The sequence below is a fragment of the Tasmannia lanceolata genome, unplaced genomic scaffold (assembly GCF_043159265.1).
Source record: "Tasmannia lanceolata isolate RefF3 unplaced genomic scaffold, GAP_Taslan_0.1 ptg000007l, whole genome shotgun sequence".
Lineage (NCBI taxonomy): Eukaryota > Viridiplantae > Streptophyta > Magnoliopsida > Canellales > Winteraceae > Tasmannia > Tasmannia lanceolata.
Genome location: NW_027518684.1, coordinates 4,900,530 through 4,926,096, shown reverse-complemented (window position 1 = coordinate 4,926,096; position 25,567 = coordinate 4,900,530). Strand labels below are relative to the sequence as shown.

General features: G+C 39.4%; 2 protein-coding genes across 3 annotated transcripts; both read right to left on the bottom strand.

Annotated features, from left to right (window-relative positions):
* Positions 1 to 1,607: 1,607 nt before the first annotated feature.
* CLPP5 (nuclear encoded CLP protease 5) lies at positions 1,608 to 9,722 on the bottom strand. Its single transcript, XM_077384660.1, has 9 exons — positions 9,433 to 9,722; positions 9,192 to 9,314; positions 8,970 to 9,087; positions 8,777 to 8,869; positions 6,124 to 6,169; positions 5,926 to 5,998; positions 2,856 to 2,890; positions 2,602 to 2,690; positions 1,608 to 2,251 (listed from the first exon to the last, which is right to left on the bottom strand). The coding sequence occupies exons 1-9, from the start codon at positions 9,561 to 9,563 to the stop codon at positions 2,048 to 2,050; spliced, it is 912 nt and encodes a 303-aa protein (XP_077240775.1). The 5' UTR covers positions 9,564 to 9,722; the 3' UTR covers positions 1,608 to 2,047.
* Positions 9,723 to 12,138: 2,416 nt separating this feature from the next.
* Positions 12,139 to 20,695, bottom strand: LOC143881543 (uncharacterized). Of its 2 annotated transcripts, XR_013251965.1 has the most exons (8): positions 20,335 to 20,695; positions 18,427 to 19,143; positions 17,363 to 17,990; positions 17,139 to 17,239; positions 16,958 to 17,047; positions 16,753 to 16,871; positions 14,047 to 14,147; positions 12,368 to 12,498 (listed from the first exon to the last, which is right to left on the bottom strand). XR_013251965.1 is itself a non-coding variant. In XM_077384659.1 (7 exons), exons 2-7 carry the CDS (start codon positions 19,078 to 19,080, stop codon positions 12,354 to 12,356), a joined length of 1,737 nt encoding a protein of 578 aa, XP_077240774.1. In that variant the 5' UTR covers positions 19,081 to 19,143; positions 20,335 to 20,694; the 3' UTR covers positions 12,139 to 12,353. The 2 variants fall into 2 exon arrangements, 1 of the variants encoding a protein (XP_077240774.1); XM_077384659.1 differs by lacking the exon at positions 14,047 to 14,147 and having other exon boundaries at positions 12,139 to 12,498; positions 20,335 to 20,694.
* Positions 20,696 to 25,567: the final 4,872 nt, after the last annotated feature.

The window sequence follows — 25,567 nt, the reverse complement described above, 5'->3', positions numbered from 1 at the left end:
AAAAAGGGGTGATGGTATTTTCACCCCTCCATTACTTGCACGCTCCCCTTAAAACGTGATTTGACATAAAGTTGCCCACTTTTCACGTCAAATCAAGTTAAAAGGGGAGTGTGCATGTAATGCGGCCCGGGGGGGTGAAAATATCATCTCCTAAAAAAATGGCCTATACTTTTCTAGATTTGGCAGCATAACAGAACTCTACACAAAATTCAAAAATGGCAACCAGGAAACCATGTTAATGTCACTAGTCCATGTGTTTTACAGTTTTTTGATTGGCTGCTGATAGCATTCTTAAGTATAATTATTATTACAGTTCTGAAAGGGAATGATATTTCCCCCCTCTGACAGATAAAATGCCCCCCCCCCCCCCCCCCCCCCCCCTTTCCCTTAACGTTATTCGTTAAGTTCCAAAGGCAAAGAAAAACGTTAAAGAGGTGAATTAATCCTCAAGCAGTGAACCATTCTCACAGAAACCGTTAAAGAGGGGGGGGGGGGGGGGGGGGGGGGGGGGTGGGAAATATCATTTCCCTCCTGAAAAGCCAATTGAAAAAGGAGTAAAACAAATTGTGCAGTGCCTTTATGAAAATATGGTAGCGAGGATGTGTGGCCTAGTTTTATATCTATTTTAGATACTAGCTTTCAAAGAGGACTTATTTTCCCATTTGCGAAAGGATTAACTTCAAATAATCTAGTTTGCAAATATGGGCCAATTTTGCTGGTATCCAAAGAGATCCTACAACAACTCATCATCCTGTCCAAATCCAGCATGCAATAATCCTTGATTTGTGAGACGGGGAATGAATATTGGAAGTAAAGAAATAATCCTTTTTAACAAAGGAGAAGGGGAATGAATATTAGAAGTGAGATTGAACAGTAATCACACATGAATCTGCAGATAAAATTCGGGCATGAATCTGCACATGAAAAACAATAATCCTTGATTTGTGAACAATAATAATCCTTGATTTGTGAGACCGGGCATGAATCTGCACATGAAGCGAGATTTAACAATAGAGAAGCCATTACCCAAGAAACCATGCAAAGGCATATTTTGGTGTGAGCAGTGGGAATGGGAGAAACAAGCTGGTCAGATTTTTCCATTCATCACAGCGGAAAAATATGCAGAAACCCTTCCATGAATGGTGGCCAAAAGCCACCGAATCTCGTCCCATGGATAAAAGAAACAAGTTTATCGCATTTCTCTTGGTCAAGCCAGCCAAGATATATCTAATCAGTCATGAATTCTTCTTTTCCACTTGGAAGCCTTATCTGTAGGACTCTTCCTCCCTAACCTACTACAATCCTACTCTTTCTATGTACTTTCCAATGAGGCATATTACATTATTCATATTGGCTTCGAATGATGCTCCCTGCACATTTTCTCTTTATAACTTTTCGCTTCCCGCATTTTCTCTTTTCAAAACCCCTCGAGTTGTGCATCGCTTCTCGCACTCACTTCCGACTCGGGCAACTATGATAGGGCAAGGGCAGATCATCAACAAACTGAACCGAAACAGCCTATTCTGTTGGATTTTCATAGCCAATAATTCTTGCCAAAATAATAAAAGAAAAAAAATAACAGATTTGAATTTTCACCCTTTAAATCCTGTAATATCAGATAGATCAGTGTGACTGATAAATTGGCCCCGGCTGATTATTCAAAGACAATAATAACAAGAAATAGTGAAACATGAGCAAAGAGTACAGAACCAAGTTCAAGAGAGTTTCGGTCTGCCATTGTTACAAAGATAATTGTGAGCCAAAAACTTTATAATCTGGTATCTAGCCTCCCATCGGGTTTCATCCTGACATTGCTTAAAATCTGATGCCACTCAAGCTTCAAACAAATTGTACAAATGAAACCACTAAAAGAACTTCTTTTGATTTCTAAGGAGCAACATCCATAATCACACATGAGATTTTAGTATAACTCGTACAATTCAAAAGAAAGATGGGTATTCATTGAAGGGACATTACCATTATCCCTTCCGCTTATGTCTCTGTGGTAGCCATGAGGATTAAACAACAATTAGTAGGGAAGTAGTCCCTACTGACTGTCCACAGCTGGTAACGGCTGAAGAGCTTTGAGAGGATTCATGATGACACCATCGATGAGCCCGTATTCTTTAGCTTCTTTTGCACTCATGAAGAAATCGCGGTCGGTATCCTGGTTGATCTTGTCCAGGCTTTGCCCAGTGTGGTAGGAGAGATACCCATTCAGATTAGCTTTGTGATGCAGCATCTCATTGGCCTGTGAAGCAACAACATTCAGATAGAGAGAAAGAAGACCATCATTAGAACTCAGTACCGGTTTAAGATTACTAAGGCCGTATTCGTTTTGGATTTTAGGAATTGATTGAGTCCAAATCTGATTATTGGAGACTTGGAGTCAAAATTGCATTTAAGTTTGAGTCCCATAGCCAGTTTTGGGCTCGAAATCGTTTCTCAAAATCCAAAACCAACCGGGCCTAACCCAACAACTTACAAAAAAAGATGCATTTAGAAAGAACGAATAAATACTAATGGTTGGTTTTAGAAAAAAATGACAAAGATGGAAAGCCTAAAAGCCAAGCAGACGGACATATAGATAGAAAGATTTACCTGGATGTCTATGTCTGTTTGCCCACCTTGGGCTCCACCAAGGGGTTGATGAATCATTATCCTAGAGTTTGGTAAACTGTATCGTTTTCCTTCATGATAAGAAAGGATATTTTAGTGGGGAAAAAATAAACCATCAACTTTGAAACGGAAGTTTCAAGTTTCAACAGCTTCAGTAAGAACTAGGAAAGAGATTAACCATTCACACACACACACACACACACACACACACACACACACACTAGGAAAGAGATTACCCTTGGTGCCAGCACTAAGAAGGAAAGCCCCCATGCTGTTCATCAAAAACCAGACAACAACAATACCAACTGTGAGTTGAATGGTAAGCTTTTCAGATAACCAAGTATCTATTATTAAGAAGTTAACTCGATGTGTGTAAGATGTGTACAAGGACATGCATCTGTGGCTGAAATACCAATTAAAGATTCTAACTGGTACATGCTTAAACTTAGATGAACATCATAGCAGAGCAAGAGTTCACATGCATACACTCAAAACAGGGCTGATGGAGAAAAGCATCTCTTAATGAATGATTTTCTCAAGTAGCAATTTTTTATTCATATTTGTATGTGTAAAGGCGCAGTTCCATCGTTTCACACATGGAGATCATAGATACTCCAGCAAATTAAATAACTTCTCCAAACCTCCAAGGGCTTTTTAATAGAAAACCCCACTAACTCTACACCCATTCCTATTTGTACCAAAGATGGCATGGCATCTTCATATTACTAGTACCTCCACTGATAATAATCAAATTTGATGGTTTAAATTTCTTCTTATAGAATGACAAGTGCTAGTCACTAAAAATCGAAACTGGGTGGTTGAATGAATCCATCCCTGCTCCATGCAAAAAGACTTGGCAGAAACCTCAAAATTTTGATGAGAAGACATAATGAGCAACTTTGCATCTCAGCCCTCATAAATATGCAGATTGGGCGGACTCTCCTATTGATTGAGTCCCGATAGGTGATCCACGTTAAGATCTTTGAAGGGTCCCCATGCGCTTAGGGTGGCAAATCCATTCATGAAACACGATTGTATCAGTTGGGAGATCATGCAAGGAGCACGGACCCATCACTCTCAGGAACATGGTCTCTCCCTATCAAGAGCACGATTCCAACACTTGGGAAATGATGAGGAATGGAGAGAAGCAATTGTTTTCTTGTAACTTAGAGAAAGATACTCTGTTAAATGGCGGATGGTACATGGAGATCACGGATGAAGATCTGGATTGCACAATCCATCATCTTCGGAACAGAGAATAAAAGAGGAACAGGGTGACAGAAATCCCTGGATATGTTGTCAACACAAGAGAAGGAACCATCAGATGGAGATGAAAAAATCCCTCCTGAGTAGGAGGACAATGCTGATACTGAGGAGGAACAGAAACATTGGGTGGGGAACTAAAGGGAGGAAAACGATACAAGAGAAGATGGTTCCCCACAACTGGAGGTGGTAAAACCATACACACCAGGGTTGGACCCACTGGACTTACTTCTTTATGAGATCTTGAAGGATATAAAAAGGCTATTCATGGAACCTGAAGTGACTATTGGAGTTCAGGAACCTGAAGTGACTACTGGAATTCAGGAACTCAAAAAGGAGTTCTTATCAGAAAAGAGAATATGGTTCCACCACAACTGGTGGTAAAACCATACACATCAGAGTTGGACCCACTGGACATACTTCTTTATGAGATCTTAAAGGATATAAAAAGGCTATTCATGGAATCTGAAGTGACTATTGGAATTCAGGAACCTGAAAAGGAGTTCTTATCAGAAAAGAGAAAATTTTGAAGATATAGAAATATTGGGAATCAATTGTGAAGAGAATGAAGGCCATGCATACCAAGCGTTAAATGAGAATTCACAATGCATCCAGAAGAAGACAAAACCTAAAGGTCAGAATCCAAAAGGTACTGGGCTGTCTTTGTTCCTGCATTTGTTCCTGCAGGTGGTCAAATGCAGGAACAAAGATATAAATGAGAAGAATCTGGGAGCAGGAACCTACAAGAGTGGGGTTCAGAGAAGGGAAGGTGAACCTCTAGTGAATCAATGATGAAAACCATTTTCTGGAATAAGAGGGATGTGGTCTGGGTCTGATGAAAAAAAGGGCAATTAAAGCGATGGTATTATGGAGTAAGGTAGATATAATTGTAATCCTAGATTCTAAAAGGGGAAATTAAAGCGATTGTATTAAAGAGAAAAGGTAGATATAATTGCAATCCTAGATTCCAAAAAGGGCAATTAAATCGATGGTATTAAGGAGAATGGTAGATATGGTTGCAATCCTAGATTATACAGAGAAGGTTATAGAATCACTTATCAATGAATCACGGGGAAGGGATGACACAAGTTGGGACAGCATTACCAGCAAATGGAATGGCAGGAGGGATCAAATTGGTGTGAAAAGAGTTAAGCTTCTGATTGAAGGAGAAACAAAGGGAAATTACAGTCACACTGAAGTTGATTTCAACTTAAAATAATCAGATGGAGATTACGGTGGTGTATGGTCCTACAAATGCAAGACTGAGGAATCACCTATTGGGGGAGTTGACCGACATATACAGTCGAGGGGATACCTCGAGGATGGTGGGAGTTGATTTCAATGCTTAGATTCCCGCATGAGAAAAGTAGAATGGGAAGAACTACTACACGTATGAGGAAGTTCCTGGTCTTCATCACCAGGTGTGACGTGGTGACCTTACTCTAGAGGGAGCTAAGTTTAATTGGTCAAACAGTCTACCAAATTGAATTCTATGCATGATTGATAGGGAGCTCTTATCTAAGGATTGGGAGACCCAGTATCCCCATACACTACAATGAGTTTTAGCTAAGCAAACATCGGATCGCCATCTAATCTTGATTGAATTAAAGAAATGCAAGGGGAAACCAATCACCTTTAAATTTGGGGATTTGCTAGTCCATCGCAAAAGGCATTTCTGGGAACGTCTGTTGCATAAGAGAGCAGCCACGTAGGCTCACTTTCCAACAGATCTTGTCATTATTCACGGGTGGCTGCTCTCTCATCCAACAGACGTTCCCCGATATGTAGAAAACTAAATATAGAGTTCAAATTATAAGCAACAAGACCTTGCTCGTGTTAAACATAAAAAAATAAAGTTCAAGAAATCATCCAACACTTTAGATAAGCCAAACTGAAACATACAATGATCTCACAAGCAACTAGCAGGATATGACAGACCAAGGAAATCACTATGTAGTCCTACATGAGATTATAAGAATTCATTCGAGAAATTGGTATGAGTGGCAAACCAAATGGCAAAAGATATAAAAAGAATCATCTTACCTGGCTGCCAGTCCAACACAGACGGTGGAAACATCAGGCCGTATATGCTTCATGGTATCAAATACGGCCATTCCTAATGGAAATTATTTAATCCAGTTGTATAAATAAACAAAACCAAATGATCATTATTTCTAAATCTTCCAACTAGAATCATAAGTACCAAAAAAATGATAAGCAAATTTTTTAAATAGAATTTACCAGCTGTCACTGATCCTCCTGGAGAGTTCACATACATGACAATATCCTATTGGGCCAATCAAAAACCAAATTAACAGGTATAAGTGTATAACATATGTGAAAAACTATTCTGTGAGCATCAATACTAATAGGAAAAAAAATTCTTGTGCAAGTTAAAAGATCATATAGTTCTTATATGTAACATGAAACGATTAACTAGGAAGCATAATCAGAAGATGTTACCTTAGAAAAGCTTTCACAAAGCCAAAGGAAGAATAAGCGCACAAGATGTATCTGTACTATGAAGCTAGACGCTAAAAACAGCATTCACCGCATTGTATAGTGTTCCCCAGATTAAAAAAAAAACGAGAACTGTAGATGACAATGTCTCAAAATACAGATGCAGTTCAAAATGCGGCCAAAGCAACTCCTAGTTGACTAGGCATACTCAGTTGACGCAGCCGAGTACTCAGTTGGCGCGGTTGAGCACTCGGTTGACACAGTTGAGTACTTGGTTGACACGGTCAAAGGAGATTTGATATGACTTTGTAGGGCAAAACGAGGACTCGACAAGAAAGAGACCAAGGTAAAAGGAAGTCGACTCGGGCAAATCGACAATGATGCGAGGGAGTTTTGAAACTATGTTAGATGCAATATCCAATTGCCAAAATTCAGAAAAGATACAATATAAATCCATCCAAAAATAAGCATCTCGGAAAGTATGAACTGGGATGCCAAAGTTCTAAGTTTTATTGGTGTTCACTGAAATCATCAATTAAGTTGTTTCTTAAATAAAACACCACCAACCACTATTAGCCAAGCCTAATTCTATCAGCACAGTCGATAAAGACAGACCCTCCCTAGCATCTAAGATCAAAAACTCAATTAGAATCGAGGTTTAAATTTCCACTGGAACCAATACGATACGACCGAAATGTTTCCAGTCCCACCGAAATGCATACCAAAATCAAAACCGCAGTGTATTAATAGTAAGCTACATCAGTATGTATTATGTGATTGTATTTATGCTAATTGCATGTGAAAGGCGGTGTATGTATTATGCATAAATATTTATATGAATTACATGTGATATGTGGTTTGTTCAGAGTTTTAAATTGTCACTAGACGTTTGATCTTTGATGTTGTTAAATCACTATGGATGGCTGTCTTGGTTATGTGAAGGGTGTGTATTTGTGCTTATTCTAGCATTTCCTGAAGTTTTGTCTTAAAATCTTAAAATTCTATCATTTGCATATGTTTTCATATGTTTCCATGATTTACAGGATTTCTACCGAAATTTCCAACCAAAACCAAAATGTTTTCATTTCCATGGCGACCGAAATCGAAACTGAAACCGAAATTTAAAACCTTGATTAGAAGCAAGTATTCCCTATTTCTCGGCGTGTCAAATACCTCCACCAGTGTTCCATAATTCCCTTTTCTAAGGTCTTTAGCTTCAGAAAAGACTGTGTCCATCAACTACAGAGAAACATCATTACCAGCTAAATCGTAACCTACATCGGCTCAGAAGAATAAAGTAAAAAAGAAAAAGAAAAATTATGGATTATGCAGATCACCAGTAATCCAATGGAATGCGCAAGTAATGTCTGATATGAACCAAGTAAGGATTATTTAGGATTCCCTTCTCAAATAAATCAGTTCAGTGTATGTCGATCCGACCTATAAGACCAAGTGAACTTGAACCCTTGGAAAGGTCAATAGGTTGCAGACTAGAGATAAACTAAGATTCTCCTCATACTGGTTGTGATTCGTATCCCATAGTTCTCCTTTGGCCATACGAGCCACGCAACAACAGCCACTATATTACACAAACATCATGCAACTTCACCCACCACAACTATCCAGCACTTAGTTGCAAGGAGCATAAACAGCTGTCATAAACAACATAAATGGCAAGCGAATAAAATGATTATAATAGAATGATTTTCGTGAAAAAAGTCATCCTTAATGATCATAGATCATACAGCCCAAATACTACCAATGGCTGCATGGGTATATCACATTATGTCTTGGAGTAACAAGATAACCCAAAGGATGAATTTGGATTGATAAGTTAGGCACCGGAATCAGCATAGGATGTCAATTCCATTCGATACAACATTTGGTTAAAAACTGAACAGAATTGGGGGCGGAAATGACACCATGATGAATTAAAGGGGGGACTTGAACCCTGGGTAATTATATCCTACCATAACCACTCATTGACATGTATCAGTCACTCTTTTAAAGAAAGAGTCCCAGGTAGTTATGTCCTACTATAACTACACATCGCCACGTGTTAGTCTCTCTTTAAAAGAGAGCCCTAGTAGTTATGTAATATGTAACTACCAGAAATGATGGAATTAATACAGAATTTTAGATGTGCCTGTCATTTTCGTGCAGGATGTGACTCTTTGTAGATTCCTTGGTGTTAGATCAAGGATTCATTGTCTAATACAACGGTTTGATTGCCAACAGAATTTACAATTACAAAATCAAACAAATGAAGCAAAATCCCAGTCCTCTCTCGCAAGAAGCAACCAACAACAAACATTTAGAAATGCATAAAAATTACATAGGAAAACAAATATATAGACAAAAATATCAAAACCCAAGAAAAACCAAACTAATTTTTCCAAAAAAGAAAACAGAAAAAAAAAACCATAGAACAAACCTTGTTAGGATCAATAGCATCAAGATAAAGAAGTTGGGCAACGATAATGTTTGCCATATCGTCATCTACAGCTCCACCGCACCGAATAATTCTCTAAAATTCAATCAGCTCAACATCAAAACAAAACAAACAGACAAACAAACAAGAACTGAAATTCATAGAAACTAAATTTAAACCTAAACATAACCCTTACATGCTGAAAAAGCTGGCTGATAACGCTCTGAAAACGCTCCTGGACCATAGGAGGCGGCCCTTGCCCACCTTGTGCCTCCACAGGGAAGTAAGGAGAAGAAGGAACTAGCAAATCCTCCCTAATGAGAACAAAAAAAAAAAAAAAAAAACTTTATGCAATTAAACAAAATCAAAAAGAAAAATGCGAATTTATAGTTTGTTGAGAGAAGAAAAAGAATCAAACCTAATAGACCAAATCTCTTTCCTGAAGTTTTGATTCGGCGTCCAATATCCGGCGGAGGTGGAATACACTGCGGTCGGAGAATTCACGCGGGTTCTTCGATTGGGGGCGGATTTTTGAAGTTTCCTGGTGAAAAATTAAGAGAGAATCAAAATAAAAAACAAAACAAAACCCTAATGGTAAAAATGGATATTGAGAAAGAGAGAATAAAAAACAAAACCCTAATGGTAAAAAAAAAGGATACCTTGAAGAATGAAGGGGTTGGAAAGGGAGGAGTTTTGGGGAATGAGTAGAGGAAGTGTTGGATGAGATGTGGCGAGTGTTGTTGTCGAATTTGAGAGCAGATGCACATGTAGCGATACAGGAATGTGCCATTTTTATTTTTATTTTGATGCCCTAACCCTAGATCTTCTTCCTGATGAGGGTTTTGGGGTTTTTTTGTTTTTCTTTATCCGCTACTTAGAGAGTTAGAGCTGAGAATAGGAGAAGCAAGGATACTGATAGCACATCTAGGGGTGCGTATGACGCACCAAGCGTATTCTAAATTTGTAATGTAGTGTCGGGGTCACGATATTAACATATTATCTCTCTCAATCTTCATCTTCATCTTCAAATCATATCGGCGCGAGTGATGATATTAGCAGTTTTTGTAAGAGTAATGATAGGGAGACCGAGAGTAAGACCTTAAAGGGGACCGAACAAATTGCTTCACGCCACAACATCACTAGTGACGTGAGCAATCCCTTTATGTTTAGGGAAATAATAAAAAAGTAAAATTTTGTCTTTAACACATGGCATATTTTCATTGCAGGTCCTGTTTTAGGTCCTACTCTAGGTCTCCAATTTGTTCGGTTCCCTTTTAGGTCCTACTCTCGGTCTCCCTTGCATTACTCTTTTGTAAAACATCCGGAGGATAAATAATCAGCGAGAATTAGAATTTAGAAATGCTTCGGTAATGCCCTATTAGTTTAAGATTATGACAAACGATTGTCGGTGCTAAATAGATTATTGGACTCAAATTTAAACATAATTTTTAGTCGAATAATCGGTAAGCGTATACTTATTTGACCAATATTGATAACAGGCTGATGATCTCTACGCATATAAGATCAGACTCTATGTCATCGGTAATCTCATAGCTCATTGTTGCACTCTTTTACGTTCATCCGAGATAGATAATTCTCGGGTAGGGTAGGGTTTTGGAAAACCCGACCCGAGTTGCACCCCTACTAATAACATTGCTTTTTCTTGTTTTTAAACGGTACATAGCCCCACATGGTTACAGGCAAGAAGTGATTATTTCATTGAATTTAACAGCCATCAAACAAATACTCCCACATTATCCAAAGCTTAAGCCGACAGTGAGTAATCTTTTCACTAATTACCACCAATTTTCCATTAGAAGAGCGTGCTTTGGATTGGACTTGAGGTTTTGATATCAATAACCATGGTTTTAGGCAGTGAGATTCTACTTAGAGTGGCAATTTAACTAGGACATTCAAATTCAAAACACTTTGCGATGTGAAATTTGACAACTGCATTGGGATTTAAGGTAGTATTTCATCACCACATGAGAGCCCCAACAGTGACAGAATTCACCTTCAAAATTCAAAGTGGAAATGCAGCATTATAGGATTTCTTGCAGTAGAAAAGTCCAATCAATATGGCTGATTTGACCTTGTATTATTTTGATGATTTGGGTAAGAAATGGATGGATTCAACCAAGAATAGCAAGGTGTGCAAGGCAATTCGAGTACGAATACCAATTTCGAGTGGGTGATATCGCTGAAATCTTTACAAAGTGGACTGGATTTCGGGTTGGAAGGGAGAAAAGGGTAAGTGTTTGGGAGGATAGATGGTGTAGCAAGTGCCATACAAAAAAGAAAGATAGATGGTGTAGCAACTGTCCCTCTAATCAATGTTTCCTGTGCTGTTTAGACTGGCAATGGTAAGCTCCAGTATAAGCGCGAAAATATGGCGGTATTGGACCCTGTGCAGAGGCTATGCCAATGAAAATGGTCAATTGACTGGACACCAAAAAACTAATGTTAGTAGTAACTTGAGAATTCACAACAACGCTTGCTGTATGCGCCTGAATGCAGAAGAATAAGTAAATCATTTACTCCATTTTTATTTTTATTTTTTGAATGGTCAAACCATTTACTCCATTGTCCAACTAATGCAGAAATTTGGAGCCTTGTCCTCCATGTTTGGGTGGAAGTGGGTGGTGCCAAAATCGACTGGCTTTTTTATAATTGTGATATAAAGCCTCAGCTTGGTCTAGAAGGAAGAAAATTATAAAAGATGTGTTTATCAGGTACAATTTGAAGATAATATTTAGAAGGATACAAATACTTGGGACATTAAAGAATGTGATTGGAAGAACGGTAGAGTGGGCAGCAATGATGAACTATTTTAAAGGAACACAGGTTTCAATGATCAGGAGAATATATAGTTTCAATCTAAAGAGAGTTTTTCCTAAATTTAAGAAAGTGCCGCGCCTTCATTGAGGAGTACAAAGATGAACTTAAATATTGCAAGGAATGGGAACCTTGACCGTGCAGGAATAGAAAAAAACACAGAGACAGGCATGCACTCTTGCTGGTCCATTGGCAAAAGTATTGGTTCTAAGCATGGTATTAGATGTCACATTCCCATTTAAGTAAGCCTAAAAGATGAGAGGCCCACCAAATACACTTCTAACTCATGGAAAGAGAAGCCAACAGAGAGGCTGATTGATTAGCTAATGGACTATCATACCCCGAACTGATAAGTATAGACTTCATTCCTGAGTTGGAAGTATCGAGCAGTATTTTGTGGTTCTCCCATATGAGCATGTCATTCGAGCTTTGCCAGCTCAATCTTGTATGCTTCCTTTGTGGTCTGATCACCTCAATCAGGTTTTTGATGTTCTTTTGAGCAGATTAATAAAATCGGTTGCTAAGATTACTACCGTTCAAAAAGATTAATAAAATATGTTGCTATTCAAAAAAGAATCATATAGTCGGCTGCACCTTACATTGAATGAATAGGTACAAAACATCTACAAACAAAAAACAAAAAATCATTGTTTTCATTAATTCCAACTACAATATTGAAACATGTATAATATATTTTCATGATTACCTATATATAAAAGGCAGGAAGGTAAGATTGAAGGAGACATCAACAGGTCGTTACTGGCTGCAGCATTTCATGAACTGCTCGATAGCACTGAAGACTGCACAATGGGAGTTTCGATTTGGAATCTCGGTACTTGTAAGCATTTGTACACAATGGGCCAGCACATTTCTCCCGAGGTGGAGGGTAACTGAATCAAGATGAAAAACCCACCAAGCAATAATCAAATGAACAACAGTTCCACTTTCCAAATGAAAACCTTATATCAGTTCTGAAGACAATCAAACATAAATATGAAGGGAAACATAAATGAATGCACCAATTTGTATGAATGGGATATGCATATTACTCTACATGTAATACAAAGAGTTTCTATTTATAGATGTAGGTATAAGCAGTAAAAGTGAATTCACAAATGAAGGTAATAGTATCTGACCTGCAATGGTGAGTCGAATATAAAATGGTAACAACAGTTACCACTTTCCAAATGAAAAATGATAAACATAGAATCAAATCTAGATAACAATGGAAAGATATTATTCTAACTTAATCTAGTTGCCTAATCTATCTAGATTACCCAAACTAACTAACTTGCCCAATCTACCTCATGATGAACCAACGGTCGGGCTTTCACATATCTGATATGAAAAATCATGACAAATCTGAACAATTTTTGTAAAGCTCTCCATCTTTCTCTCGTGAGTAATTTCTCTCTTACTGGCTATTCAAGCTTAAGGTGCTTGAATTATTTGGAGACACTAGTAGACATTTCCTAGTTGGAGTTGTTGCTTCATCTGATAAGGCTCGTGTTCTTCGTGTTATCAAGCTCCAGTGTAACAAAATGACATCTCTTTAAACAAACATTGTCGAAAAGGCAGAGAGACAAAAATATTCAGATTACCAGGGGTAACAGACCTTGAAAAAGTTAATTTCTTGGAAAGAGTTCATGGTTGCAAAACAAGCCCTTCAAGGCATATCGTGGAGGTGGCTACAAGGCACATAGTGGAGGTGGATTTGATGGATGCCACATCAATTCCAAAGCATAGTAGATAAATGTTTTTTAATTATTCTACAAGATTCTATGAACATATTTGAATTATTGATCCGCATGAATATATATCCAATGGCCAAACTAAGGTAAATGTCTAGAAGATTCTATCTCCCCCATGATCATATTAAGTTTGTTAAAGAAACTAACACACAGAAAAGAAGATATTTTGAGTACAGCTGCATGCTGATCTATTTATAATTGAGGGCCTGTTCGTTTCAGATTGGGGCTAACAATCTGTTGTCCCAATCTGAAATGAACAGGGCCTGAATATGTTTTACATTCAGTTTTGGACTCACAATCGGTTCTCAAAATCCAAAACAAACGGGGTTTTAGAAAGAGAGATATACAGTAGACATAAATTTTCTGCTGGGAAACAGATTGACCATATGGGGATCATATTCGAATGAGGATTCATAGATGAAAGGTTTTCATGGATGCCATTCACCATTAGTTTCTTCACTACTCTTTCCATCAATTGAGAGTTGAGACCACCACCCGCCGATACCGAACTCAAGGGCAGTACCATTTTGCTTCTAATTATATTCGAAGTTCTTACTGTGTGGATGTATGGAGAGTAAAGGACTGAGTGTGATGAGGATGGGTCTAATAAAAGCAAATAAGTGTAGAAAGTATAAAATATGAAAGTAGGTTTCCAAGAATGAAATAAAGGTGAAGGGAAACCCGCACCTTGATCGTGCAAGGCATCGTCCCTGGTCTTCTTCGTGAAAGAGTTTCAAAGATATGCTAAAGTAATAGCAACAACAACGATGCAAAAAGGGACCCTTCAGCTACAAGAGAAAAATTTTATATAGGAAAAATAGAGTGAGATTAAGGGAAAAGATAGGCATAAAATACAAGGAGACGGAAGGGGATATAGGGGCAATGATCAAAGTTCTGAGCAAGGTCATTAGATAGTTACGGGATATTTCATCCAGCCCATAGATTACCAAAGAATCTAAGTTCCAAGCAAGGCATATAGTTCGTTACTAGATATTTTATCAAGCCCATCAATTACCTGAGGATCAGAATTGTTAGTGAAGCTTATAGGTAGTAATGAAATATTTTACCTAGCCCAATGATCACATTGAGTATCTGAGTTATAAGGAAGGTCGATAGGTCATTACGCGATATTTCACTCATCTCATCGATTACTGGAAGATCGTATTTCTTAGGCAGCTGATCAAAGACATGAAGATCGTTGTGAATGATTTAGACCGATTCATCTGATATGATTGATATGAGTCGAGGAAATCGCCCGGCGATTGGTTTTGGAAGAAAGAGGTTAGTTTTAGTTGAGAAAATTTACCTTCATTAGCTTGACCATCCTTAAGCTATGAACAAGTAAGCTAAATATGGAGAAATTGGTGAGAATAAACACTTTAAAACTACTTAAAAGGGTTGGAATTTCGCCCATGGTAAAAGGCCAAGCTTAGGTATTGTGGCGACTCCTCAGTGTGCTGGGTCCACGTGCTCAGCCTAAAGAAGTTGAATGGGCAATCGAATACCTAAGGATTTGAGTCACGAGCATAGCCGATATGTCGTTACGGGATATTTCACTCAGCCCATCGATTACCTAAGTATCTGAATTCTAGGGCCAATAAGTCGTTACGGGATATTTCACCTAACCCATCGATTGGCTGAGTATCTGAGCTATGAGTTAGTCTGACGGGTCATTAAAAAAGATTTCACCAAGCTCATCGATTACGGGAGGATCGAAAATTATGAGTAAGGGCGATAGGTCCTTATGAGATAATTACTCGAAGGCCTTCTGAAATAATCTAGACCGATTGATCTTATTTCATAGATAAGAGTCTAGAATATTTTCCAATGATCGGCCTACCACTGCCCTATCTCTAGCTCCAAGTTTCCCAATGCTGGATCTTACAACCGCCTCCTTTCTCTCCACCGGTCCTCATCTCAATCCTCTCCTCATATTTCTTTCAATCGATGCTACAATAACTTCTTACCTCCTTTCCCAATTTCCTCCACCAAATCCCTGGCTGAGAAGCTTGTTGTTCTTTCTGTTTCGCCACTTATTTACAAGTTGTCACAAGAGTCCTTCACGCCATTTTATTATCCTTTTACGCATTGAATTGCAGCCTCCACTTCTCCTCAATCTTTCCCTTTGTCGCATAATCTTTTCCCTTCATTTCCTCACCTGAACTCTCTCTTGTTGCTGGACAGTCTCTTTGCCAATCTGTGCTGCATTTCTTTCTCTAGCATCTCTTGGACACTCCTCGACCAAGAGGTCGTTACATGGTCAAAACTTGCGCGATCAAGCTAGAGGTTCCAATACATCTTTACTTCATTCAAGCCAACCTAATTTCTATCAAATTTATATAATACTAATTCGCCTATACATGTTCCCATCTTTATCACCCTTAGCTCCATACCCTACAACAAACATCTATTAAACATACAAAACACAACCCCTACCTTTCTTGGCATAGATAAGTATTTTAAAATGAATTTGTGAATTCTTCGACAGGATTAAATACCTACATATGTCCAAGAAAGCTAAGGGGTTGTGACTTGACTGTGTGGATATATGGAGAGTAAGGGACTGAGTGTGATGAAGATGGGGCTGGTAAAAGCAAATGAGTGTAGAACATATGAAATATGAAAGTAGGTTTCCAAGAATGAAACAAAGACGAAGGGAAACCCGTACCCTGATGGTGCAAGGCTTCGATCCTAGTCTTCTTCGTGAAGGAGTTTCAAAGAGATGCTAAAGAAATAGCTACAACAACGATTGGAAAAGGGACACTTCGGCAACAAGAGAAAATTTTCAGATAGGAAAATTGGAGTGAGATTAGGGGAAAAGATAAGCATTAAAGACAAGGAGACAGAGGGAAAATATCGGGCTAATTATCAAAGTTCTGAGCAAGGTCATTAGGTAGTTACGGGATATTCCATCCAGCCCATAGATTAAGAGTCTGAGTTCCAAGCAAGGCATATAGGTCGTTACTAGATATTTTATCAAGCCCATCAATTACCTGAGGATCTGAATTGTTAGTGACGCTTACAGGTAGTAATGAAATATTTTACCTAGCTCATGGATCACATTGAGAATATGAGTTATAACGAAGCTCAATAGGTCGTTACGTGATATTTCACTCATCTCATCGATTACTTGAGGATCGTAATTCTTAGTAAGCTGATCAAAGACATGAAGATCGTTGTGAATGATTTAGACCGATTCATCTGATTTGATTGATATGAGTCGAGGAAGTCTCCCGGCGTTTTAGTTGAGAAAATTTACCTTGATTAGCTTGACCATCCTTAAGCTATAAACAAGTAAGCTAAAAAAGGAGAAATTGGTGTGAATAAACACTCTAAAACTACTTTAAAATGTTGGAATTTTCCCATGCTAAAAGGCCAGGCTTAGTATCTGACCTGCAATGGTTAGAGTCGAATATGCTTGGGAGTTTAGGAAATGTAACAACGGTGCCAGTTGGGCCCATGACCCATCTGACTGTGGTTGATGCAAGCGCCTTAGCAGTGGCAGCTTTCTCCTGCATAAGAAGTGGGGATTCCCAAATTAAGTAAATGGTAACAAGACAATCCTTAAGTGAAAACATACCCTGGTGTGGCTAAGTACCTGTGCTAGTTGACCTAGCCGTTTGCGCAGCTTATCTTCTCTCTTATTACCACTAGAGTCTATCCCCCGTATTTTCCTGATTGCCTCAGCCTGTATGTTCAAATCAAATAAGTTTCATTGCCCATTTATCAAAAAATTTACAAAGGGCAAATTGATTATTGATTGAAAAACTTGAACAAACCTCAGATTCCCTAGCTGCCTTCTCTACTTGCATTCTACGTCTCTGCGCAGCCTCAGCTTTCTTCAACTGCTGCTCCACTTCTGAGAGCTTCTCCTTTTGCTCTGCAAACAAATGAACACAAAAAAAAAATTAAGTACGTACAGTGGGGGGGAAATTTGGTGGTGCCCCAAAGATAACAAATAATGCTGGCAACAAAGATGATGTTAGATTAAAGAAGTACTTACTTCTTGGGGGAGCAGGAGGTAACCCATTTGGGAACTCAATTAAACTTGAATTGGTTCCAGCAGATACATCTTTAGCTGATTGGAGGGCTCGTTGACGCGTTGTGAGAGAGAATTCTTTCTTACCATCGGCCAAAGAGTCAACAGATACAATATAATTGGTATCTTCAGAATCCCTATCTAACCTCAATTTCTTGTTTCCCTCCTTGAACTTTCGTGATAAACCATATCCTTCAACAACTTCATCATATTTGCCGCCATCTACCCTAGTTTTAGAAGCTTTCAAAGTCTTTCGCTTCTTGCCATCATCCTCATCATCATCATAATCTCCACCGACCTTAGCAGCCTTGAGTCTCTCAAGATATTGAATCTCATCATCTGCATTATCATCGTCGAATGTTCCATCTAGAACACGCCTCTTAGGAACCCTCTTGCTCTTACGAGTTGGCTCGGAAGAATATATGCTGTTAGACTTGTCTGTTTGCTTTGCAGATAAATTCTCTTCAGATATTTTGCCTCTTAAATTCTCCGTTGGCACGAGAGGGAAATTCCCTCCACTGAAATCCTTCCATGGGATTCCTTGCAAGCCATTTGCTTGACCTGGCGGAGACTGATCATCATCTGAATTGTCCTGCATCAATGAATGTCTAGCTGTTAATTAACTATGGACAAAATGCATGCATTCTGACTCATTTTTCCATTAAAAAATGTACGCATGTTGGTAAGAATCCATGAACATACAATGCATGCCAATGTTTAAAGACAACAAAATGATGTCTTTAATGACAACAATGGTTGTTTATTGGCAGACTGAGAAATGCTGTAATCATTGATAATGATACCCTTTTTCAAATGAAAAGCTTATTTTTCATGTGAAACTTAGGCCTTGTTTGGATTGCAGGAATTTCCTGGAAAAGTTTAGAAAAGAAATTTTTTCCTGATTTTCCATTGTTTGATTACACGTGAAAAAAGTAACTTGAACCAACAGTTCAAGTTTTATTTACAGGGAAATGTTTTTCTTGTAATCCAAACAAGGCCTTATTTAACAAAACACAACAGCTAAGCACCTGCAGAATTAGCTTCTGGCGCTTTCGAGGGGCATCCATAGAGTGTGATGGCTTCATAGAAGAAGCACTGTTGGAACCATCTGATGTAGTATTAGCATGTAGTATTGTACGTGTGACACCCCCAACCTTGAGCTTCACTTTTCTTAGCTTATTCTCATGTAATGAAGACTCCTCCCTATTTCCTGATCCATTTGATATTGTTCCCGATTGCCCTAAGCCATGGCTATCACCATTTCTCCCATTGTCGATATAGCTATCCAGGGTTCTGGATTGCAATTCAACCTTGTTCGTGTTTTTCCAATTGGCTGGGGCGAGGACACCTTCACTGCACCGTTTGAGATCTGCCGCATTCCGCCCCTGCTCATTCCTGATCTTTTTTGAGAAAGTTTCACCTTCTGCTCTGTTAAAAGACGAACCCCTTGAAGAAGATTTGTTGAGATTCAACTCTTTCCTACGAGAACTGGTATCATAACCTACATTTTCATCACTCGAGGCCTTTCCCACATTATCTGAAGGTGGTGTGGAAGATAGAGTTGAAGTTTCACGGCCTTCAAAAAATTGCTGTGAATCAGTCCGAGGCCGCCTAGATGTGTTACTCCTCTTCTTCCTCACAGTACTCACGCCATCAAACCCAAGGCCTTCAAATCTTTCCATAGTAGATGATAAAACTTCACCAAAAAATAGGATGCCAATTCTGACAATTCTTCTTCACCAATTCTATTCCACCAAAATAAAGAGAAAACATAAGATAGGGGCAATTGAATACAAACTCCTAACAAGAAACAATGCAGGCAGTGTGAAACAGCCAATTACTCCAAAAGCTTAAGCTGTTAGAGTTGGTGTTATTTAATCATTTATACTTCAACACTCCCCCTCATGTGTGGCCTATCTTTTTTTTGGGTTGGCCATACACGTGAAACATGTGGCCCCTCTTTTGGGTTGGCCGTGGATTTTTAATATTAAGGACTTGTTGGGTTTTGAACCCAGGACCTGCCGTGAGGCAATAGCTCTAATAGAAACAACCAATTACTCTAAAAACTTAAGCTGTTAGAGTTGGTGTTATTTAATCATTTATGCTTCAACCAGCAGTAAATAACGATATTCCAAAGATTAAGGGAAACATTGTCCATCTCAATGTTGTGAGAACAAGAAAACATGAGAAAAGGAAAAGGAAGCCAGCACAAGAATATAGCATCAATGCAGGAATCTACAAAAGACACATAAAAACACCCATTATTCAGGGAAAAGCACCCTGATGCCTATTTCAAAAGATGAAAAATGAGAGCATATAAGGAAACGCTCAATAAGGAAACAAAGTCCCAGCCCTCTAAGAAACAAAGGAGAAAAACAAAATTCCACCGAAATCAAGCAGAAAATCAAAAAAATCAAACCACAAACGAATCGAGCAACAGCAGGTAAAAAACCAAAAGCAAAGAAACCAAGAAATGAGACATAAAGGAAAAAGAACAAAATAAAATCAATGAACCCTAGTCGACAAACCAAAGAAATCAAGAGACACAAATAAAGCAGCAGAAAATAAATAACTCAAAGAACAAATCCGACTAAATCAAGAAATCCATTTTAGAAACAAACCCAGATGAGGAAACCAAAGAAATAAATAAAAAAAACCCAGATGAAAAAAACCCCTAACAGATCAACAACCCCCAGAATAAATAAATAAATAAATACAAAATCCACATGAAAAAAACCCAACCCAATAAACCAATCAACGAAAACGAGAACAAATCAAGAAACCCACACGTAAAAAAATCCCTTCACAATCTGCCCATAAATCAAAACTAGAACAGATCAAGAAACCCAGATGGAAAACAAAACTCAATGATAAATCGACCCATCAAGAAAAGAAGCAGAAAAGAGAAAAAGAAGGGAAAGAAAAAGAGGCGTTACCTTGGTGGTGTGATTTGGAATCCCTAGGCCTGGAGGAGTCGAAAGGTCTCGAAGAGGAAAAAAAGTGGAGAAGGAAATAGATAGAGAAAGATGAAGCGGGCGTGTTTTATTTCTCTTAGAAAAGCTATAGAATTGGAGTTAGGGTTAGGGTTAGAGTTAAAGGGTGGGTTGTTTCCTTTCTGATATTGTCGTTGGTTCGAGAAAGACGGTATTGGGTCATGATGGTGATAAAGAAGACTCCTAATCTTCGCCATCTTTCTTATTCCACACCTCTGTTCTCTTAGTAGAAGTATGCGTATGTAAAGACCCCAAAAAACCATTCTTAACACCCCTCTTTCTCTCTCTTCTCCCCTCCACAAAACATAACAGTTTTTGCCTTTGGGCTGATTTAGAAATGTGGGCAGTTGTATTTAGGGAAATGATATTAGCACAATCATGCTTTAATAGTTGAACAAACCCAGCTTGTCTTTTCTTTTTCAATTGGCTTGTTCTTATTCGGAAATGTAATCACCTTTGACAGCTCTTTAAATACTAAAAGACAAAATGAATTAGTGAAATTATCAAAACATGGTTTCCTTTTGTTTTTTTTAATCCTCCTTTCTCTACACTCTCATGGACTCCCTCCTCTACTTATACATCTTCCATTGCCTTTTTGTTTGTGGGTTGGTTTTTTGTTGGCCTTTTTTCCTTCTATTTCAGACTTGTTCGTGGGTTAGTTTTGAGCTTTTCATCCTCCCCGTACTTGATATGGACAGACGAGAGCATAATAGGTGGTGGCTCTTTGAAAAATGCTTTGAAATTATGGGAGATGATATTGGCACTCATTTGTTTTGTTTATAGTAGCATTCCTTCTCTTTATTTTGAGGGATTTGCTAGGGACCAAGGGCAGAAAGGCATTTCGAGGCTTGCCGTTGCATGTGAAAGCAGCCACATAGGCTTACTTTTCAGCAGACTTTGTCTTATTCATTTAGTTCATCTAAGGTGGGCTGCTCTCACATGCAACAACCAACTGCGAAATGCCATTCTGCGATGGTCCCTAGCAAATCCCATATTTTGAACATCTCTAATTTGGTGGTGAGTGCTCTTTGAGGATCGAAAATGCTTCAAAGAGCAGGGCTACTTTGGCTCTTCCTAACACCCACTTTTTTTTTGCATGTTTTGCGCTACTTCAATTCAAGCACATGACCTCCCCCGCTTTTTAGTGGTTTCGGCCACCGACACCGAAACCACTAAAAACCGAAATGGTCATTTATTTCGGCCGAAATTTCAGAAAACCCATAAAATCTGTTTTTTTTTTTAAATTAATTTAACATTTAACCAAAATTTCGGCTGAAATTTAATATTGAATAAAATAATAATTTCGATTTTTGTACCAGATTTTGGCCGAAATTTCAAATTTTCAGGGTCCGAAACCAGTACCGAAACCTAAATTTTAAACCTTGATTGTGGCTAGTTGTGTGGAATGAAGTGGCAGGGAGGTACTTGAGAGGGTGTGAGTGAGGGAGCTTGAAAAAGCCAGTGAACAGGAAAGCAAAATCTAATTTTGAAGTAGCATATTTTTTTCATTTTTTTTAATGATTTCTCATACTCTCCTTGCTCTTGCCACTCGTGTCCTCTCAAATTTCTCCCCTTCCTCCTTCTCAGCTCATCTTTCACAGTTGGGTCAACCAATAGTCCATCGAATAAATTTTCATGGTTGCCAAACATGTCCTCAAAGAATTTTGTAATCATGCTCACAGCCTTTTATAGAACCAAGATAACGGCCGTTAGTAGATCACCCTAACAATAAATTGAATTACTCGATGTGCCGAATTTGCATGTCACCATCTCGAGTTATGAGCTATGAAGCCCGAGCACGACTTTTAGGCCATGTTTGGAAACCATGAATTTTGTTCCTGATTCATTAGCTTCTTAAGCGGTGAGATGGGTAAGGATTGGGGTGCAACTTGGGTCAGGTAACTTGAGGAACCCATTTTTCTAACCCAAACCCGATTTCCAACCCGGCTGGGTTCAACTCGACCCAACCCGACCCGACCCGGCTTCCAATTAGGGCTGGGTTGGCCCGATTTGATATGGTACCAACAGTTGTTGAGTTATGGCCTGATTAGTTGTATAAGTTTATTGGTCATACTCACAAAAATGTCTAAAACTCAAAGAAATAAAATTATTTATTTTTGTTGTGTTGTGTGGGCCACACAAATATCTAAAAATCTATAAACTCTATGAAATAAAGTCACCAATAATTATTTGTTTTTGTTGTGCTGTGTGGGCCACTTTCCCAAAAATGTCTAAGACTATGTGAAATAAAGTCTAAAAAGGTAAAAAGTTGAAAAATAAAAACACTTAACAAAATAAGCCGGGTCACAATTCGGGTTGGGTTGCCCGATACCCCAACCCGATTTGCAAATCAGGTTACAAAATCCTAACCCGATCCGGAAAAACCCAACCATTGAACCCGTCGGGTTAGGGTTGAGCCCGACGCAAGTTGCACCCCTAGGTAGGGAGAGTGGGACAAGGAGAGACTCGGGAGGACACCAATGAGTAGAGGGTGAGAAGTGGCTAAAACCAAGGGAAAAAATCATAGTTTGGGTTGACGTGGGGGCGGATGATGAGGAAATCCCCCCCCCCCCCCCCCCAAAAAAAGGGGGGGGGGGGATAAAATTATGGGTGCAACTCGAGTCGGGTTGAGGCCAACCCTAACCCAACCCGAGCCTCGGGTTGAGGATGGTCAACCCTAACCCAACCCGCCTCAAAATCAGGCCGGGTTGGGTTCAGGTTGAGTCGGGTTCATCTCGGACAAAATAGAAAGATACAAGTAAAACAGCATAATCCTAGAAAAACAAGAGAAAACTAGAGGATAGGGTCGGGTCGAGTCGGGTTGCCAAGGCCTCAACCCTAACCCAACCCGAAATTAAATTGGTTTGGCTTTTACCAACCCAACCCGAGCCAAAATTGGGTTGAAACCATCGGGTTCGGGTTGAGCCCGACCCAAGTTGCACCCCTAGATAAAAATCCACCCCCCGCCCCCACACCCCGCGACGGTTTCTGTGAGAATGGTTCACTGCTTCAGCTTTTCTTTGCCTCTATCATTTCCCGTATGAAAATCCTGCTGAATGCACATGCATCACTCTCCCACCCTCCCTTGTCATTGGGTAAGCTAATATTCCAGGGTAAAAAAAAAATCATGGGTAGCCAAATATGCCCTTGGTTTATTTTTATTCACATGTGGGGTCCATTAAGTCTTTATCATGCTAATAGCATCTGTAAGTGGGCCCAATCAAAAGTGCCCCCAATATCTCCTCTATAGATTTTTGTGCTTTGTGTCTCTTTTTATGTCTAAAATGAAAGGGATAAGGGAAAAAACCTGTTAGATTTTTACAGCTCTGCACACATTAAAACCGACTGATTAATGCTCAATTATCTATTACAAGAACCACCGTACAGCCGTTGAGGAGAAGAAATAGAGGAAGAGAAAAAGGAGAAACAAACAACACCACCCTGAAGCCATGCAAAAGCTTCTTTTTTATTTCTATTCATGACTTTTCAAGTCATCCTTTGGTCTGTTTTGCAGCCCAAATAGAACACAAAACTTGGGGAAAGAAGAGAACAACACAAGATCAATGAAACAAGGGAAGTAGAACAAGAGAAGATCACTTGACCAAAGTGCTAATTGCTAGGCAATTACTAGTTAACTTGATAAGCGTATCGGAGTAGGACGCCACCGGCGAGGTGAGCCCCGGCAACTCCATAAACCCGTCCTCGCAAGAACTATAGTCCGACATGGCCGCGCTGAGCATGATGTTCGCCGTGGCACAGTCGCGGGTCACCAGTGCATCTGCGGCACTTTGAAGCTGATCAATTGCATCACTGAAATTATCAGTGCAAACTCCAAGCCTAGTGGCCACGGCCGGGGGCATAGTTGGGTTTAGTGCAAATTTCTTGGCGGCGGAAATCGCAAGCTGGGTGTGTTGGGTACATGCCTTTATGTTCAAAGAAAGGATGGCTGCGGCGTCTATAACACCACCTATGCTTGGGAGGAGGGGACTTATGGTGGAGATACAAAGGTTAGCATTGTCTGTATGGCCACATATCTCTTTGAGGGCTGGGGGTATGGGCAACGTCGGAATCGGAAGGAACGGAATCCCAATTCCGATGGAAGGGTGTGACGGTGGGTTATCGGTGGACGGCTCAGATGGTGGTGGGGCCACTGGCGGGACATTGATGGACGGCTTTGGGGCCTCGACAGATGGAGGTGGGACCTTGGTGCATGGTGGTGGGGCACTAGGAGGAGGTGAGTGGACCGCGTGATGGTGTGTCGTGTTGCGGGGAACGCAGATTGAAGTTGTGGAATGGAGGAATAGGAGAGAAGAGAGAGTGAGGAGGAGAAATTTAGGATCCATAGTGCGTAACAAGAGAAGAAAGAGAGAAGGAGAGGAAGCTGAAGAAGGGAGAAAAGGGAAGGAGAGAGATATGAGAGCTTAAGGGATTGGAGAAAATATACCGTTACAAGTTTGAAAGGGGGTGTTTGGTTGTCCATGCATGTAGGGCTGGTTAAGGAATTCTAGCCCTTACTGGCTAACTGATTTGCTATTTATTTAGTGGGTTTCCTTGGCTTTCGAAATATTCCTTCTTCTTATCCCTTTTTTTTTCTTGTGTCTTCTGCAATGGCCATAAAAGGAGAATGGATTTACTTAATTTAGGGTAGGGGAATAACAGAGTATTAGACCGAGTCAAAATGGGGGAAATTCTGTCATTCTTTTCTAGAATGAGGTGGTCTTGGCCCTCTTGGGTCTCTAGGGTCCATTGCCCCAGACCCACGAGCCCATATCAGCCGTACATGTGGTTGTATGATAGGATGATCTAGACAGTCCATATGGAAGATTCTATAGTGGATGTGCCTGTACAAAAAATGTGCAGTTGTTAGCGTTCACCGGGCAAAAGTCCTTTGATCAGATGGAGATTGTCTGAGTCTCTTTCCACATTTATCACCTACTACTATTTTTATCCCTATGAGTGTTTTATATGAACACTCATTAGGACAAAGATTAGTGAAAATCTTCTCCCTAATTTTATCATGGTATCATAGCATCTTGGTCAGACCTCACACTGAGCACAACCCTAATATTACTGGATGCTAAGATTAGACACATGAGCATTCTATTGAAAGCTCCCTAATTTTATCGAAAAGATGGGAAAGGGTTGGGGATTCAAATGGATTGCCACAAAAATATAT

Coding starts and splice junctions, on each gene's coding strand:
- LOC143881543 (XM_077384659.1), bottom strand. CDS start 19,080: ATGGAAAGATTTGAAGGCCTTGGGTTTGATGGCGTGAGTACTGTGAGG. Junction 17,991..18,426: donor GCCAGAAGCTAATTCTGCAG/GTGCTTAGCTGT, acceptor TCATTGATGCAG/GACAATTCAGATGATGATCA. Junction 12,499..16,752: donor TTCGACTCTAACCATTGCAG/GTCAGATACTAA, acceptor ATCTTGATTCAG/TTACCCTCCACCTCGGGAGA.
- CLPP5 (XM_077384660.1), bottom strand. CDS start 9,563: ATGGCACATTCCTGTATCGCTACATGTGCATCTGCTCTCAAATTCGAC. Junction 5,999..6,123: donor AGGAGGATCAGTGACAGCTG/GTAAATTCTATT, acceptor AATTTCCATTAG/GAATGGCCGTATTTGATACC. Junction 2,691..2,855: donor TCTTAGTGCTGGCACCAAGG/GTAATCTCTTTC, acceptor CTTATCATGAAG/GAAAACGATACAGTTTACCA.